The sequence below is a fragment of the Melanaphis sacchari genome, unplaced genomic scaffold, assembly GCF_002803265.2.
Source record: "Melanaphis sacchari strain LSU unplaced genomic scaffold, SCAv2.0 Contig1_pilon_pilon, whole genome shotgun sequence".
NCBI classification, from domain to species: Eukaryota; Metazoa; Arthropoda; class Insecta; order Hemiptera; family Aphididae; genus Melanaphis; species Melanaphis sacchari.
The window spans coordinates 3,197,309-3,215,192 of NW_020270976.1; the positions used below are offsets into that span (position 1 = coordinate 3,197,309).

At 25.1% G+C, this 17,884-nt stretch overlaps 1 protein-coding gene across 2 annotated transcripts in view; it reads left to right on the forward strand.

Annotated features, from left to right (window-relative positions):
• The window catches only part of LOC112593083 (inactive rhomboid protein 1), a 59,606-nt gene extending 43,297 nt beyond the window's left edge, over nucleotides 1–16,309 (forward strand). The window contains exons 5-19 of one of the 2 annotated variants that reach the window (XM_025337342.1): nucleotides 8,548–8,652; nucleotides 8,719–9,060; nucleotides 10,552–10,723; nucleotides 10,801–10,923; nucleotides 10,990–11,103; nucleotides 11,177–11,460; nucleotides 11,537–11,720; nucleotides 11,803–11,877; nucleotides 11,954–12,115; nucleotides 13,794–13,877; nucleotides 14,256–14,344; nucleotides 14,406–14,682; nucleotides 14,768–14,868; nucleotides 15,416–15,569; nucleotides 15,635–16,309. In XM_025337342.1, coding sequence (XP_025193127.1) covers nucleotides 8,548–8,652; nucleotides 8,719–9,060; nucleotides 10,552–10,723; nucleotides 10,801–10,923; nucleotides 10,990–11,103; nucleotides 11,177–11,460; nucleotides 11,537–11,720; nucleotides 11,803–11,877; nucleotides 11,954–12,115; nucleotides 13,794–13,877; nucleotides 14,256–14,344; nucleotides 14,406–14,682; nucleotides 14,768–14,868; nucleotides 15,416–15,569; nucleotides 15,635–16,069 — 2,701 coding nt within the window. In that variant the 3' untranslated portion in view covers nucleotides 16,070–16,309. The remainder of the gene's footprint in view (nucleotides 1–8,547; nucleotides 8,653–8,718; nucleotides 9,061–10,551; nucleotides 10,724–10,800; nucleotides 10,924–10,989; nucleotides 11,104–11,176; nucleotides 11,461–11,536; nucleotides 11,721–11,802; nucleotides 11,878–11,953; nucleotides 12,116–13,793; nucleotides 13,878–14,255; nucleotides 14,345–14,405; nucleotides 14,683–14,767; nucleotides 14,869–15,415; nucleotides 15,570–15,634) is intronic. The other variant, XM_025337343.1, reaches the window with a different exon arrangement.
• Nucleotides 16,310–17,884: the final 1,575 nt, after the last annotated feature.

Below are 17,884 nucleotides of genomic sequence, written 5' to 3' on the forward strand. Positions count from 1 at the left end.
TAGGTTATTGGTGAGAAATATGAAGCTGTCGTATTTAAAACAAATAATGATATGTGATAACTAACAAATTAAAATCTTTGAAAAGATCTTGTTTATATTTTATTTAATTAACTTACAAAGTTTAGTAACTAGCATTCTTCAGAATTGTTTTATCGTTATTACGTTTGTCATTATCTTCAAATGTACACAATACAAATTAAATATATATAAACGTAGTTACTATATCAATATTGGAGATAAATAAGAAGAAACATTATGAGTTTTCAAAGTTCAGTTCTCAATTTATATCTATCTATATACGTACATATATATATTTTTTAATATCTACCAATTTACCTATACTTGTGCGATGACCTTTAGCTAATAAAGAGTATATAACCGAGCCAAAGACAACATAATACAGAATTTTACACATTTTTGATAACTTTTGAGACAAAATTGTTCATAAATATTTTTATTAAGTACTTATGTCTGAGTATTGAGTTTTTAATTAATTGATATTAACTTACTTTAGACTTCGTAACCTATGTAATCCTTACGTGACTGACTTAAATCTTTTAATCCTTAAGAGAAGTGCCGACTTTGTTAAGATCAGTCCAAAATGTACATTTATTTTTTTCTATATTTATACTATAAAACGTTTTAATATTTATTTTTTTCTTTAAAACAGTATTACTTATTATAACTTATCATTCATCAATTCTACTTGATGTGCTTTTTGTACAGCTTACACACGAGAATATTATAGTTCCCTCCAAACAATCCAAACTTTTAAACACTCATAGTAAGGGACCTAGAAAACTAGGGGAAGAGATATAAATAAACCTCTGAACTTTTTTAATTTTTCATAAGTAATTCATCGTTGTTGATTTTATCACATGATTGATATTCACATTACTTAGTATTCTTTTATAATTAGCTATTTACGGTGTATAATATAATGAAATCGTCTTGTCTAAAAAATATTTTTCATCATTTAATTCAAAATTAACACTATAATCAACTGAACGATTAAAATATTATTTACACACATTACTTTTTTTTAACAAATGTATTCTTTGCAATTCACTTTATTATACATCTTTTTTTCTATAAAGAAATATAATGTATAATACAGATATGTCTTTTACATTCAATAATGATATCGTTTTAAAAAATTAAAATTTTTTTTTTAATTTTTATTTCAATTATGGAAATTCTATCCCCACGCGACTATACGTGTAACAGTATACGTCACGCAAACTGAAAACCTATGATTTTATTTATGGGTATAGCACAATATTATAATACCGCGACCATGATTATGATCGTGGAACAAAATATTTAATTAAAATCATTACCCTTATTTTGAGGAATTATCAAAAAAGTTCAACGAACGCAACTTTTTTTAAAATATCACTATCTTTATATCTACGTTATATTTATACTGCATAACAATATAACATAGTCTAGTATTGTCATTGTAAACTTTATACTGCTTCGCATATTAAAGAGTAGAACGCGCAATACATCAACTTATTGCTAATGATGATGAAGACATCATCTATCGTAAGTCGTACAAAAGGCATTCAGGTCTTCGAAACATTTCTATCATCACATCACTTTATTCGCAAACGAGTTAGTTATTTTAAAATATTATACTGTTATAGACTACTAGAACATCACGATTTTATATACCTGTTAATATAAACGTTAGTAAATAATTAAATTTGTCAAAGTTTAAAAAAATGAAACTTTATGAAATATTGTATATCAACTGTTTATTTATCTCTAAGCGTTATAATGATACAACATATAATGTGTTCATCAAAACTTTATAATGACAGTGAAGTGCGGTTTTCACTGTAAAATTAAACTCCTAACCGTGTATGTAATAGTAAGTAGATACTTACCATTTTTTAAACCATTTTTAAAAATAATTTCATTGGAAGCTAAATTACATTACTGTACATCAACGTATACCTACAGTTATTATTATTGCTATTAGAAACTTTATACCATTTATTAGTACACAATTGTTTAATATTGAATTCCGTTTATTCACTTATGGTTAGACTTTATGTTTTCGCTTATTTATTCAAAGAATTTCGTATTACATTTTGTTTCAATTTTTATAATTTATTTTAAATTAAAAAAAAAAAAATCATTTAATTTAATTATAATCATTTTACAATTTAAGTTTTAACTTATAACATAATTTTTCATGTTTCTCGCCCAAACATAAAAAAACGCTGCACTCTCTGTGTAAAAAAAAAAATTTTATTGTAAAGAGGGTTTTTTAGAAACTTATTTGCAAATCAAACTTGAAAGCGTACTCGTATGAACTGTGAAGGTAAAACTGCCTAATATAATAAAATTAGTATGATTCGTATTTAGTTAAATGATAATAAATTATACATAAATTATATATATATATTATATTTTTACATAAACTACAGATATAATGGTTACTTATACTATTACGGTTTATTAAAAAATTGTAGTTTGCAGAGTAGAGATTTTAAACTATACTTATTTTTTATTAAGATTTTCATGTTAGAAATATTTTGAATACCTAATACATAGATCAATTAATTATATCTCCTGAGGTTATTTTTTAATATACACATTCATAATTCACATAATTATCATATTTAACCAAAATAAACTTATAAAAACTAACTTTTTATCAGAGTTATCCATCATAAACAAAATAATAATAATAATAATAAATTACGTACAGCTTAAGTAAATTATTTCTGTAATAAATTGATTCGTTTTTTTTTTATTTTATAAAAGGTATAATTCATTCACGTATAATTTGACCATTTCAACCAGTACAGTTGGATATGTTAATTTGTTAAATTATATAGTATAACTTTCGACTGATACCAAAATAAAATAAAATATATATATATATTTACGTAGGTTAATTTATAAAACGCTGTTTAAGCTAATATATGTAGGTCGACACAGGATTTATTCCGTTCGTAGTATTTCCATCGTAATGCATATGGTTACATAATATCACGTATATATGATAGGTAGGTATATAGGTAGGTATTCCTACATGGCTTTTTTTTGTCATGTTAATATTTTAAAAAAAATGTGTTTAATAGTGAAACGTACGTTTGAATAAGCATCAACGACACGTCCATATAACTGCAATAGTTTTTGCAACCCTACCGCGATCGTTAAAATTAAATTTACAGAGTAGGTATATATTTTGTTTTTAAATAAGTTTACAATGTATGTGTGCGTGTGTGCGCTTGTGAAATATCCTGGCAGAAGTATTGTAAATTATCAATATTGTCGTCGGAATAAGAAAATATTATTTCTAACAAAAACAATATAATACAATTTACTACTAATTTTACAGTTTATATTCGCATTTTGCTTAAATCCACGCGTAATATATTATGTATATATCCTACACGTATGACACATATAGGTACATACATATATCATGTGTTTTAATACTGACGATTATGAAAATCCTGAAGCGTATCGATAATGCGTTTTTGTACACCGACCTACTGTGCCGGTTATATATTCGATATTTCGAAAATATGGCGGTATGAAAATCGCGAACTACGTATTATACGGTGCATCTTCGAGTAGATATAGGGCACTTATTATTGCTGGTTTCACATTAATTCACAATACAAATACCCACACCGCAACACACGTATTATATCCCATACGTATGCCTAACCTGTATTCTTGAGTAATCAATATTTTTTGTTTTCAACTCATAAATGCCACTCAACTCCACACAGATACTTATTATAGGTACCTGCATTGACATTATATTGTTATTGGATTTCCGTATTATTTTCACTACTTAAACTATTATTTTGCGTAATGGCATGTAGAGTGAAGTATAATAGTTTAATAAATGCCTACAAATAGAATAATTAATATAGGTAATTATTGTTAGGGGTATAGTTATAATTTCTCACAATACCCCGTTATATATATAAAATTACACACTTACATTATTATTAAATTATGTTTTTTAGTATTTTTGTTTTCTCGATTAACTCCTTGTATACGGTTTGTTTAAATGATTATTTTTATAAGTAATTTATCTAACATTAAAAGGTAATTATTAATATGTATAATGTATATTCTAGCCAAATCAGTTTTCACAATAAAGCGTAGGTACTGATATACTGTCAACTTATAAATTTATCTAATTTATATAGATTGACGATTAGATATACCAATTACTACCAATTTTTTTGATTGCATTGTTTGTTATTGTGACTTATACTCCTTGCAAACTATATTTCTCATTATAGTTACAAATTTAAACAGGAAATATCTGTTTTTTTTTTTGTTTTTTTTTTTTTACTTTTTTAAGTTATATACGTACAAAAAATAGATGAGTCACTTTGAGTTTATCTTACACTTGTTAATAATGACTAATAGATATTATATATATTATATAGATAATATGTGTTCAAAATCAATCCAAGCAGCAGATTGTTAGTTTTCATATATGAACTATAGTTTCAAAAATTTCGAAAAAAGCACAAAAAATTGTCAACAGATAATAAATTATTAAAAATTTATAAATAAACTCTTCAAATAAAAAAAATTATCGTTGAATAATCAATATGTTTATCTCCAAATATTAAAGAGACATATTATAAAAGACAAACCTTAACCTACTGTTTCATATCTTTCTCGATCGTGTTGTTAACTCTGAAGTGGTATTATAAGTAGTTTATTATTAAAAAAATTATTTAATTTTTTTCTCTGCCAAAATCTGTAAAAATTATAATGTACAACGCCCAACCAGCTTGCGCTGTCGCACCATTCACATCCCCTCCTCAATTTTAGACACTTTTTAAATGCTTCAACTATTATGTATAGTACAGTCAACGTCGCACTTTATAATACAATAAGTGTTATATTTCCACTCTTATATAATGTATACTTACAGTATTTTTAAAAACATTGAAATAACAACAATGGTAGTCGACGAGTAAATAAGGTATCTATATATAGATTTTTAAATTGTTAGTAAACAATACAATGTATAGTTACACTGCTTTTTAAACTTTTGTCTAACAATTTTTAAATGATAAATAACAGTAATTACCCATAGTTACATGGTAATATTATATAAACCAATGGTGGAAAATTTATAGCTCACGCGATGCGCACCAAAAATAACTCGTGCGCCAAATTGTAACAGCTTTCAAAAATATTTATATTTTTTTATTTAATCTAGCATACTTGCATTTGAATCGAAAATATTTATGCACTGAATACTTACGCTAACACATAATTGTAAAAGTTAATTTTCCGCATTTTTTACATTTTATCATTGTATTAATTAATAAATGAAATTAATTATTCTACTTGTGTTTTATTAAAATATTTTAAGTAAAAAAAATACACAATTGATATAAAAAACGTTAACTGAATTTTTTTTAAATCATCTCACACAGAAAAAAAATGTTAATAGGCAAGTAAAATTTTATACGTGACCCGGAAAAGGTTTGCCACCCTGATATAAACTATAATAAAATTGTACTTAACTATCGGACTTTCAAAAAAAAAATTATTTATTTTATAACCATAAATAATTTTTTATGTAATATTTTAGAATTATTTATTAATATGTTAAGTATATTAAATTATTATACTGTCAAAACTAATAAAACTCGAAGAACATTTATTATCACATATAAATACTATAATTAAAAATTCGTCATTGAAAATGGCATATATCATCTATAGATAAAATTATAACTAATTATAAATTATCATTATCTGAATTGTATAGAAAAAAATATCTTAGGTGTTTATTTCATCGTTTTTGTCAATTACAATATAATACTACTATTACTACCTTTATGGCTATTTATATCTAAATTATGATTTATAATATTTTAAAAAGTTACCAATAAAATATTTTATTGATCTGTTAAGAATCTCCGGAAGAAACTGTGTGACCATACTACTGATCAGTGAAACCCGCGAAGTCGCATAACTTAATATAGATACCTATTATCCTTTATAATTTTTTGCATATAATAATAGAATATAATATATTTATTGGCCACCTATAGATAATAGATACATTTAATTAAAATTTCAATAACAAAATAGCGAAATAATGGCCCAACTCACTGTTAAGGATAACCTCGTATTAATGAATTTTAACTACTAATAATAATAAATAAAAATTTAGATAATATAATTATAAAAAAAGCAGAATAAATAAAATAAAAAATAAAAATAGAATCAAATAGGTATTGTTATTAAAGTTTAAATAAAAATCAATCGAAATCAATCAAGTTCGCATCATGTACTCAGTACTCTTAAATGTTTGGGTTTAGTCATATTTTAACACACTTTTTGTATTATATATTATGATAGATCTAATTCAAAACCATATGCCCATATCTGATTATGAGGGAATAATAGAATCTTAACTCCCCCTAAAATGTCTTTAATTTTTTACTAATGTTTAAATTAATTATTTATTGTTAATAACATTAATAACAGCATAAATATTTCAATTATAACAAGTCGTTTTAAAATTCTAATTAATTTGATTTTTCAATGTTTTATATCATATGACAATATTATTATAGCTTCGAATAACACACACACATTGTTATTGATATCAATTACGACTACTGTCGATGCCGGTTTACGGTCGGTGACGATCAATGACGACAATATTGAATTTTTATAGACTGTAAATTAATGTTCAATATAATATAGATCGGCGGACCACATTCACGAATCGTCATCGTTTTATTGCTCTGAAATAATATTTATTTTTTTCGTTAAAAATGAGTACCTAGGTAAATATTGAAAGAACGTAGATTTAATATCAAATTATTTTTGACCAAATGGCAAGTATAAAAACCCAAAATATTCGATATTTACTTAAAATTATTATTAAGTACAGTATAGGTAGGTACGTACTAGGTAGGTACCTACATATTTTTGACTATCCCCCCCACCGCAACAAAAAAAATCTGAACACAGCCTTGAGTCCGATAATCGTAATGAAAAATTAGTCGAGCTATACATCTCAATAGTACCAGTGTGGCGACAGTTTACTTTCATTTTAAAATATGACCATGGTCACGGAAAGCATCGCGTTCTACACTGTTGCCAAGCGGAGACCAAGTTGGTTCGTAATCCACAATAGTAATAATATAACTAACGGCGTCTATGTAAGATGTACGACCATCTGTGACTACAACACTTGTCTTATCGGACCCAAATCAACGTTCGTGGCATTATCAATATAAAATTGATCCGCTTCCGGGAATTGAATTTAAAGAGTATGTTTGTTTTTTTTTTTTTTTTTGATTTAATGACAGTTGATAATAATGGTATAACGGAATGAACGAGTTTTTTTTATTTATAAATTGTTCGCGACAACCGGATACCGTTTTATCAATATGTAGGTACCTACTGCACAACTGCACGTCCTCGAGTGCTCGTAGCTCGTATCTCGTATTCTCGTATGATAATAAATATAATATACCTACCATAACAACATAATTTTATGACAGTAATTTTATAATATTAAATTTCATATCAGTATTAACGTTACGCAACATCCTTACAATGAAATACTGTCTTGACAGTCCGAGTCCATACTCCACATATTATCTTCCGCACAACGCAAAATCAAAATTGTGCCATTGAGACAGCTATCAGGTATTCTGGATTACCTATTAATTTTAATACCTTTATTAGCTAATAAAACACCAAATTTAATTGGGAGAATATTTACGATAACCTACATATTTTGTAATTTGAAATTTCTAATCGGAATATTATTCGTACTTCGTAGTATTTAAATATGTATAAATAAAATTTCGTACGAGTGGTTTAAAATTTTAGATGAGCGGACTGTAGACTAGAATTTTGCGGGATTTTCTTATGCCACCCCACCTCGTTCATCAAAACTTAATACCTACAACGGTTATAATTCATAAACTACCAACTCATTTAAAATTTGATTTTACGTATCGAAAATCTTTGAATAATTTTCTACTTCAGAACAAAATATTAAAAATGTATATTATCGTTTAAAAAAATGAAATCTTAAGAAAATAATAAATAAAATTGTTTAGAGAATTTTTATTTTTTTGTTGATTACCATAATGTAAAAAAAAAATATTTCAAAAACCTTTAATTATTTTTGAAATAATAGGTAATCATAAAAAAATTACTTAGTTTATTAGTATACTATTACGATTTATATATTACGGGGATCATCATATCAGTAAAAATAAAACTATTTTTGACCTTTGTATCATCCAACAATATTATCTCTGATAACACAATGAAAAAATACGTGATAATAAGTGACGTTAAGATCTAAACTAAGACCATTAACGGTATGAACATTAAAATCGAAAATCCTATAAAATGTTCATGATTAAGATGAACACATTTTTTACACTTTTCTGAAACCATTAATTAATAATTAGTAAAAAATATTTATAGCAAATCGAGATAGAAATTAAAATAAACTTTATAAGCAGTTTAATTTTTCATGTTTTAATTTTTTTTTTTTAGGAAACCTGGGTTTACTAAAGGGTTGACTATTCAAGCTCAAACAAACTCAAGATCTCCACCACTTTCCATAACTTCAAGCCCTGGATCAATTCAATCATCTAGCAGGTATGTTTTAAAATGAATTTTATTATTAGTTAAATTCAATGTTATTGAATAATTTTGTTTTTCTAGTTCAAGTAGCGGTGTCCATTCGGCACCTCCAAATATGGAATCCACAGCTGAACGCAAGTATGACCCTCCATTCAGGTCCATGTCGGCGCCTGCACCCAGTAATTCACAACCATTATCTTCATCCACTGAAGTGACAACTGATAACTCTGAAGAAACTGCTAGTACATGTACAGTACCTGCCAACAGTAGTGGTTCAGACCAACCAAATAGTCCTCCATCAGAAACTGTTTATCATCCAAAACACATACACCATCAAACATCATTACCAATTTTATCATCAAATATTTTAAACAAACCTAGAACATTTCACAGGCCAATGTCAAAGACAGAAACTGTAAAAAAGTAAGTTTTTGTTTAAGTATGAATTTTACATAAATATTAAATACATTTTAGTTTGAGTTTTGAGAAAGTACCTTAGGTATATTATATTTTCTATTTAAATTTAATCCTTATGACTGCAATATGACTTAATATTATGCTTGTTTACAAGAAATTGATTTTATGTAGGTATAATGTATGTAAATATAATAAAAAAATGATTTAATGAAAATATAAGAGTATAAAAACAAAACTTAAATATAATACCTCTTATTTTTAATTCCAATGTTTTACATTGGTGTTGTAACAAATCTAATTAATTTTTTTTTAATACCTTAATAGTTTTTGTTTTAAGAGTACTATTTAATAAACACATTTTAAACTTTTCATTCTACCTAATAAAAATGTGTATCACCATAATAATTGATAATCATCAATTTGTTATTTATTAATTTGGTATCAAAGTAGTAATTTTAGTTTCTAATATTTGGGGCTGATCAAACTTAGACCAAATAGACTTGTGGAAAGCCCTTCCTCAACCATTCATGTTATCACTTATTTTATACTTCTATGTCATAACTATAATTTAATTAATAGTCATAAATTACATTAAGTTCGATGATTAAGTAGTTAACTAAAAACAACTACAATGAAGCCTCTTTAAAACTTTACTTACATAAAATGGTGACTGTAAGTTAAACAGAATTCATAGGAGACCTTAAATTCCATAAATATGACTTTAAGTGATATACTGTACCTACATTTTATATTAAAAAAAATTGTATTATCATTTTTAATTCATATACACATTTATTTTCTTACAATTGTAAATATATGCTTATTTGTTTTATATAATCATTATATAAATCACAGACTAACTTATAAACCTATCTAGTCTGATATTTATTTTCTGTTATAATTTCTTACTGGTAACCTAACCAAAATTGTTAATGGTAGTGATGAAAGCTTATACAAGTTACAATAAATCTAAAGATTTAAAACAAACTAAAAATTCTCAAAAATAAAATTGGCATTATTTTGAAATTGTTTTCATCTAGCATTTCAGTTTGAAAAACTTCTACATCCACAATAAGAAAATACTAAAAATAATGTTAGCTATTGTTTTATTACTGGGTATAACTAGTTCTAGAACCAAAGCACAATTAATGTTTGTATATTATTTTAGGATATATGAAAGGGTAATTAATATTGAATTCTTAAAAATGTTATGATTAAGATAAAAGTTATTTTCTTATTTTCTTAGATGTACATAATTATTCTTTAAAACTTATAACTGAATTTTAGCATTTTTTTTTTTTAAACGGCTTAGTTTTAAAATTATAGGGCTTACCTCCCCCTCCCTTCCAGATTATATTTGAAGGTGACATATTGAGTTTAAAGATGATCATTTTAAAATTGTTTTTGAATAAATTATTCTTATATAGTATATTTGTAATTGATTTAATAATAATAAATAATCTAACAAAGTTTTTTTTTTTTTTTTTTTTTTTTTAGTTTTATTAAGAGAGAAACAGCTATGTTTTTTGGACTTGATGAAGAATTTGAAGAAACTGAAAAACTTAAATGGTTAGATAGAAGAAAACGTTTAGCAACTAGAAAATATGGAGAGTTAAAAAATGAATACATTAATTCTGTAAATGAAATTCCCGTAAATCAAATAGCACAGGTATTTTATCCAAATTTAATTTAAATAATTTACATATTATTTTGTAATATATACTAATAAGAAAATTATAATTTTAGCCTGATGTATTACAATCTAGTCGAGATATTGATGAACGAGATAGTACCAATCGTGTTCAACCTTTAGGAAGGAAACCATCTGTTGCTAAATTAACATTAAGAGGATTATCTTTTGTTATTTCGGTATCTACTATATAAAATTTATTGTGTAATGTATCATACTATGTGTATTTTTAATCATTTTTATAGAAAACACTTAGTCGTAAAAAGAAAATAATATCAACTCCAAATGAATGGTCTCGAAGTTATCCCTCATCCGTCGCATCTGATGCTCCAACAATTGTATCCCAAATGACTGATGATGTAATTTTTGTATTAAATATATATATATATATATTTATAGTGATATGTATTGATATATTTGCTTAAATTTTAGGTGTTTTTTGATCGACTCTCCTCGGATAGCGGCGACCAAGGAATAGAACAAGAAGTCGTAGATTCTGGTGGAAATTATGAAAATTCAATTAGACAACATTATAAAAAACCACATCAAAGTTTCAGAAGATATTCTAGTTGGCAAAGAAATCCATCAAGGAGAGCTGAAGATGATCATATGCCAAACATTGGAATGGGTAGAATTTGGGGCAGAGTATTAGATAGAGCATTTGATAACTCTGATAGAAGGCAGTATGGAATGGGTTTTATTGGAAGAGTATGCAGGTACTAATTAAATAATCAATTTAATTAATTACAATAATTACATTCATTATTTAAACGTTTAACAAAAATATTTTAGACGTTCATTAAATAAGACAGTCATAAACAGAAGGGATGTGAAACAACAGCTTGATGATTTAGAAGATCACAGACCGTTTTTTACTTATTGGGTGACAGTAGTTCAAATTTTAGTGCTATTCTTATCAATATTTTCCTATGGTCTTGGACCTTTTGGTATTGATCTCAGTCACCAATCTGGTGCTGTAAGTACATTATTTTATTTTATTTTATTTATTAAAATAATAATCATAATAGCTTAATACATTTTATCATGTAATATATTAGGTCATGGTCACAAGTTTATCCGTACAAATAATTGAATACATAGAACCTTCAAATTTTTGGATTGGACCACGAGCAGTGAGTTACAAATTTATTTTATTCCATCAACATTTTTTCTAAATTTTAACTAATTAATTGTTTTTATATTATTCAGGCGGATTTAATACATTTGGGGGCTAAATTTGCTCCTTGCATGCGAAAAGATAAAAATATAATGAAAGAAATTGAAAAATGGCGAGAAAAAGAGAGAGAAACTGCTTGTTGTATAAGAAATGATGACTCTGGATGTATTCAAGCATCAAAAGAACAATGCACAGTAAGATATAATTATTGTATTTCTATAAATTAATATACCTAATTTATTTATCTAGTGCAGACTAATCTATGTAGACTGTAGAGTCTACACTTGATAATATATTATATTATTATTTGTTATTATAAAGAATATTACATATTTTTTCTTTTGGTTATGTTCAACATAGTACTATAATACTATGTCTTATTTAATAATATAAAACAAAACGTCATCTTACATAAATTGTATGCATTTAAATTAACAAATTTATAAATTGTAAACACTAATTTTGTAGAAATTGTTTATCTCAACTGTTCTTCTGAAACAAAAATAGTTTTTGTTTTTAACTTCAATAGCACAAAATAATCTGTCTACAAAGCTTCATATTGTTTAAAACAGTTATAAATTGCAAACATTTTTATGCTATACTTACTTAAAAAAACTTTTTCTTTTTAAAAGTTCACTTTTTATAATACTATAACACTAGAAAATAACAAAATTATAAATTATATACTTTTCTGAGAAAAATTGTTTATCTTCATAAAAACATTTTATTTTTATACATATTTCCTTTAAATTTTTTTTTTTATTTCTTGTCTCTCATTATTGTTGAACAATGATCAGAGTTGTATTATATTTTATATTATGTTTAAAAAAAAAATTAAGTAACATATTCAATTTAAATTTACGATGTTCATAGTGACTAATGAGTGCTTAGTTAATTAAATGATAATTAGTGAAATTATCTATTGAAGGGCTGTCTGCCAATATGTGGTCTACTACTGTTTAGTGCACTGCCACCTTACTATAAATATAAATATAGTATGTGAACTTGTGGTGTACTTATTAATGTTTTATGTTCTACTTAGACTATAGCTTGGATACCTATATCATTATAATTATTGTATTATTTATAAGTATTTATGTCTGAATCTTTTTCAAATACTTAATGTTTTAAAATATATTTTACTATTGATAACATCAGTTTAGTTGGTCATTATAGGTATTCATTTTTGGTGTGTTGTTGTTAATTAATCTGACTAGTAAATGAGTAGTTTATTTTTAATTTTAATCAACTTTTTAAAATGTCTGTAAGCTAATATAAAATAAATTTTGATTAAAGAATCAATTATTAAATTACTCAGTTATAAATAACAATAACATAAATATTTTTATTGTTATAATTATTTATTTGATGTTTTGTGTAAAATCACTAAGTTTATTATAATTTAAATTATAGATCACAAACTATACTTTTATTATTATGGTAAAAGGCTTATTGGGAGATGAACTAAAAATCTAATATATAATAATTGTATAAAGTGGGAGCTATCATCATTATTTTCACTTTTTTTTTTTCAATTATTAATAAGGATTTAGATCTCAATATAAACTATATAAGTCTTTTAACACTGCTACATTTATACTTCAAATAAAAACCAATTTTTTAGTGTATTTTATTTTATTTTTTACTATAAAGTTAAAAACTGCTACAAAATTTTAAAAATTGAGGTTTTTTTATTTGTTTTAAGTAAAGTTTTTAGTTTTAAACTTTGCTTTTAAGTTTATTTAGTAGCAAGTGATTTATGTAGGCAACAGATTAGAGTTATTCTCAAAAGTCAAATTTGATCACTGTAAAAAATATTTAACCAACAATTTGATAGTTTTATTCTTATCGAGTGTTTGTCTGTTTGTACTGTTTTTAATACCATCTCACAAACGACTGACGGATTGGGGCGGTGGTAATGGTGGAGGAGGTGGAGATGGAGATAAACCACCATCGGTAAGAATATAGAATCAAACATAAATTAGCTGAATGCTATTGCTTGAATTGTTGTGATAATGATTATTTTTTATTATTAAGATGATAAAATTTTTGAATTTTGTATATTTTTCTTGAATTTTACACACTTAAGATTTTTTATTTTATATTTTGTTTTTAAATTTTATTTGACTCCTAGTAGTATTTAAGTATTTTTTATGTAATAAAATGTAATTATTTATTGTATTTTGATAAATATATTTTTAGATGTACTTTTATCTTTATCTCTGTTTCTTTTAATAATAATTTGAATGCATTTTTAGAACTATTGTAGTTATGTTTTGTTCAATAACTTCATGAAATAATTGTCATAGTGATGATAATTTTATTATATTTTAGACATCAATCTCTAAATGGAAAAAATGGTCAGAAGTAGAATCAGGGCCTGGAGGAAGAATATCTGGTTCTGTTTGTGGCCTAGATCCAAAGTATGCAATTGTCTTATTTTTTTATTATACATGTATAAATAAATGACTGGTTTTTTGTTAGGTATTGTGAAGCTCCTGCATCTATAGCGCCATTTGAATGGCCTGACGATATAACAAAATGGCCAATTTGCCGTAAGATGAGTGGTAGAGGTAGTGCAAGACATAGCAGTTGGGGTAGTCCATTGATTCAGAAACTAACATCTGCTGAACACATGATTTGCGAAGTAATAGGACACCCATGCTGTATTGGAATACATGGCACTTGTCGAATAACTACAAGAGAATATTGTGATTTTGTACATGGTTATTTTCATGATGATGCTTCGTTATGCTCTCAAGTATGTAATATTGGTGACTGGTGTACAAACATTAATCATGTTATAGATATATTATATTAAAATTAATTACTTTTTTATTTTGTAGGTTTCATGTTTAAACGATGTGTGTGGTCTCATACCTTTCTTTTCTCCTGAAGTTCCTGATCAATTTTACAGATTGTGGATATCACTTTTTATACATGCTGGGTAATTATTAAACATTTATATAAATTAATTAAAGTTTTTAAAATGATAATCATTTGAAATTAATATTTTATTTATTTAAAAATATATAAAGTAATTATAAAATTTTTACTAAGAAAAAAGAGTTAACGTATAAAAGTTATTTTACTATATTTTTAATTTTTTTATTTTTTAAGCTTCAACTGCTGTAGTTATTAGCTTTTAACAGAAATTACTACTAACCATAGCAGTTGAACCTTAAAAAATAAAAAAAAATAGATAATAAAAAATATCTATAAATATTATCTATTATGTGGAAGAATTGTATAAAAATTAAAAGAAATTAATAATTATAACTTAAATTATATCATTTGTGTGTAGTTCCAAATTAACTATCTTAAAATTGAATAACACAATATTTATGTGTTCAGTAATTTTAAGTATTAGGTAAATATTATATTTTACCTGAAAATGTGTAAGTCAGTGTAATTGAAAATATAGTTTTTACATTATTATCAAAAAATTTAGATTTATATCTCTTATTTTATTTATTATTTTTTGATTTTTCCAGTATTCTTCATTTAGCAACAACAATTGTAATACAATATTTTTTGATGAGAGATCTAGAAAAACTGACTGGTTCTTTAAGAATAGCTTTAATCTATTTGGGTTCTGGAGTGGCAGGTAATCTTGGCAGTGCAATATTTGTGCCTTATAGAGCTGATGTAAGTAAATTCATAATCTTTTAAATTTTAAATTTTAAAAACTAATTTTATTTTATTTATTTCAGGTCGGTCCAGCTGGTTCACAATTTGGCCTTTTGGCGTGCCTTATAGTTGAAGTATTGAATTGTTGGCCTATGTTGAAAAGGCCCGAGCAGGCACTTTCAAAACTATTAGCTATCACTTTTCTGCTGTTTCTGCTCGGGCTACTGCCTTGGGTGGACAATTTTGCACATCTATTTGGTTTCATTTTTGGATTCTTATTATCTTATGCATTGTTGCCATTTGTTTCATTCGGACCATATGATCGTCAGAAGAAAATTTTTCTAATCTGGGTGTGCCTGTTATCTGCATTGTTCCTGTTCTTGTTGTTGTTGTTACTGTTCTACCTTATACCAATGTATGATTGTGAAATGTGTAGTTATTTCAATTGTATACCCATAACTAAAGACTTCTGCGCCAATCAGAATATTAATTTTAAAAAGGATGATTATACGGTATGACAAATGTGGTGGCGACGGTGCAAGACCGCGCATACGTTAGTGACAACATTTGCGAATTGTTTTGTGACTTTAGCCACCTCCTGTAAAATGCTTGAGGTATTCGTTGATATTTATACTCCCTTTTCAGTGGTAAAAAGGAAGAATAATAAATTTAATAAAATTATTATAGTGATTAAGAAATTTACTTACTCAGTTTTATGTAATTGTGCAAAAAAAAATTCGTTAAAAATAATCAAATTGTATTGTTTCTAATAAGTTATAGTATTAATTTATTTACATTGATAATGTACCTATGTTACATATTATTAGTATTGACTGAATTATTTTATTAGTATTTTATCATTCAAGTGTGAGGAATAGCTTAAAAATCAGTGATAAATTATAATGTTATAATTTTCAATTTTAAGTATAAGAAAATTAATTAAAAATCTATTTGGTGAATTTAATGACTTATTGATTGAAAATTGTAATTCATATACTTTCTTTGGCAGTATTTTAAATCATTCCTTTTTAGATCACACATCATTTCATAAAAATAATAATTTTTGACTTATAGAATAATTATTTCCTATTTGTGGTATGTAATTTAAAAAAGTGGTACTTACTTGTTTATTGCCTCGTCACAGCACCACCACTTCATCACATCATTGGTAAATTATCAAAATTGAATATTTTTTTTAATAGTTTAATAAAACTCTATATTTATTTGACTAATTAATTATAGTATGGTTAATAATAATTAATACTTCACATCATTTTATTTAAGCAACAAAAATAAACCATAAAAATTAATTTTTAACAAAATTTTGAAATAATATTTTAGAATAAATCCAAGGAGGTACTTATATAATAAATACGATATCAAGATTGAAATATGTAACAAAAAATTATGATAAATAAAGTATAATATTTTAATTAGACAAAATTAAAATATAATACAACATTTTAAATTTTAACCAATTGAATATTTTTCATTTTCCTATAAATATACTGAATTTGCCTGTATAATATCGAAATACAATGATATGCCAATCATGAATTTTGAATTCCATTGAAGAAAGGCAATTAGTGGTTGTTTGATGACGGAGCAATATAATTAAATACCATAAAACTCATAAAAATAATACATAAATATATATATATATATATATATAAGAAAATTAGTTAGAGATTCGAAAATTTTTTAATTTTTAATATCATGATTTGCAAAGTAAATTATTTTCTTATACTATTATATTTAATCCAATTTTTAAAAGGCGATTTTATTATTTATGAATCATTTAGATTTATAAACCAATGATTACACATATTTTATACAGGAAAGAACTAGAAAAATAAAATCATATTAACTGTCTTTTTTTTTCTTTGTATGCTATGTTAAATATTTCCGCACAGATACATAACGTGTAATACAATAATTAAATATTATAATAATTGGAGCATTACAGATCATAATAATATGTATTTATCTAGCAAAAAAAAAAAAAAAAAATGAGAAAGTGTTAATTAGATACTTCAGTCCAAAATATTTTGATTTCAAATTTTGTAAATAATACAATTCTAATTTCTAAAAAAAAAAATATATGTATAATAATAATCATAAAATATATCTACAATGTATAATGTGTACGATATAACTTTTTATAACACTTAAAATTTAAAAATTTTTTTTATATAATTTTTCATTTTAATGTAGATAAAGAAAACCCAACAGAATTGAAACGCAGCTGAGATAACTTAAAGTTTAGGTAATATATCGTAAGTCTTATTAGTGTAATGCTTCAAAGTTCAAACACTATGCAAAATAGTATCCGC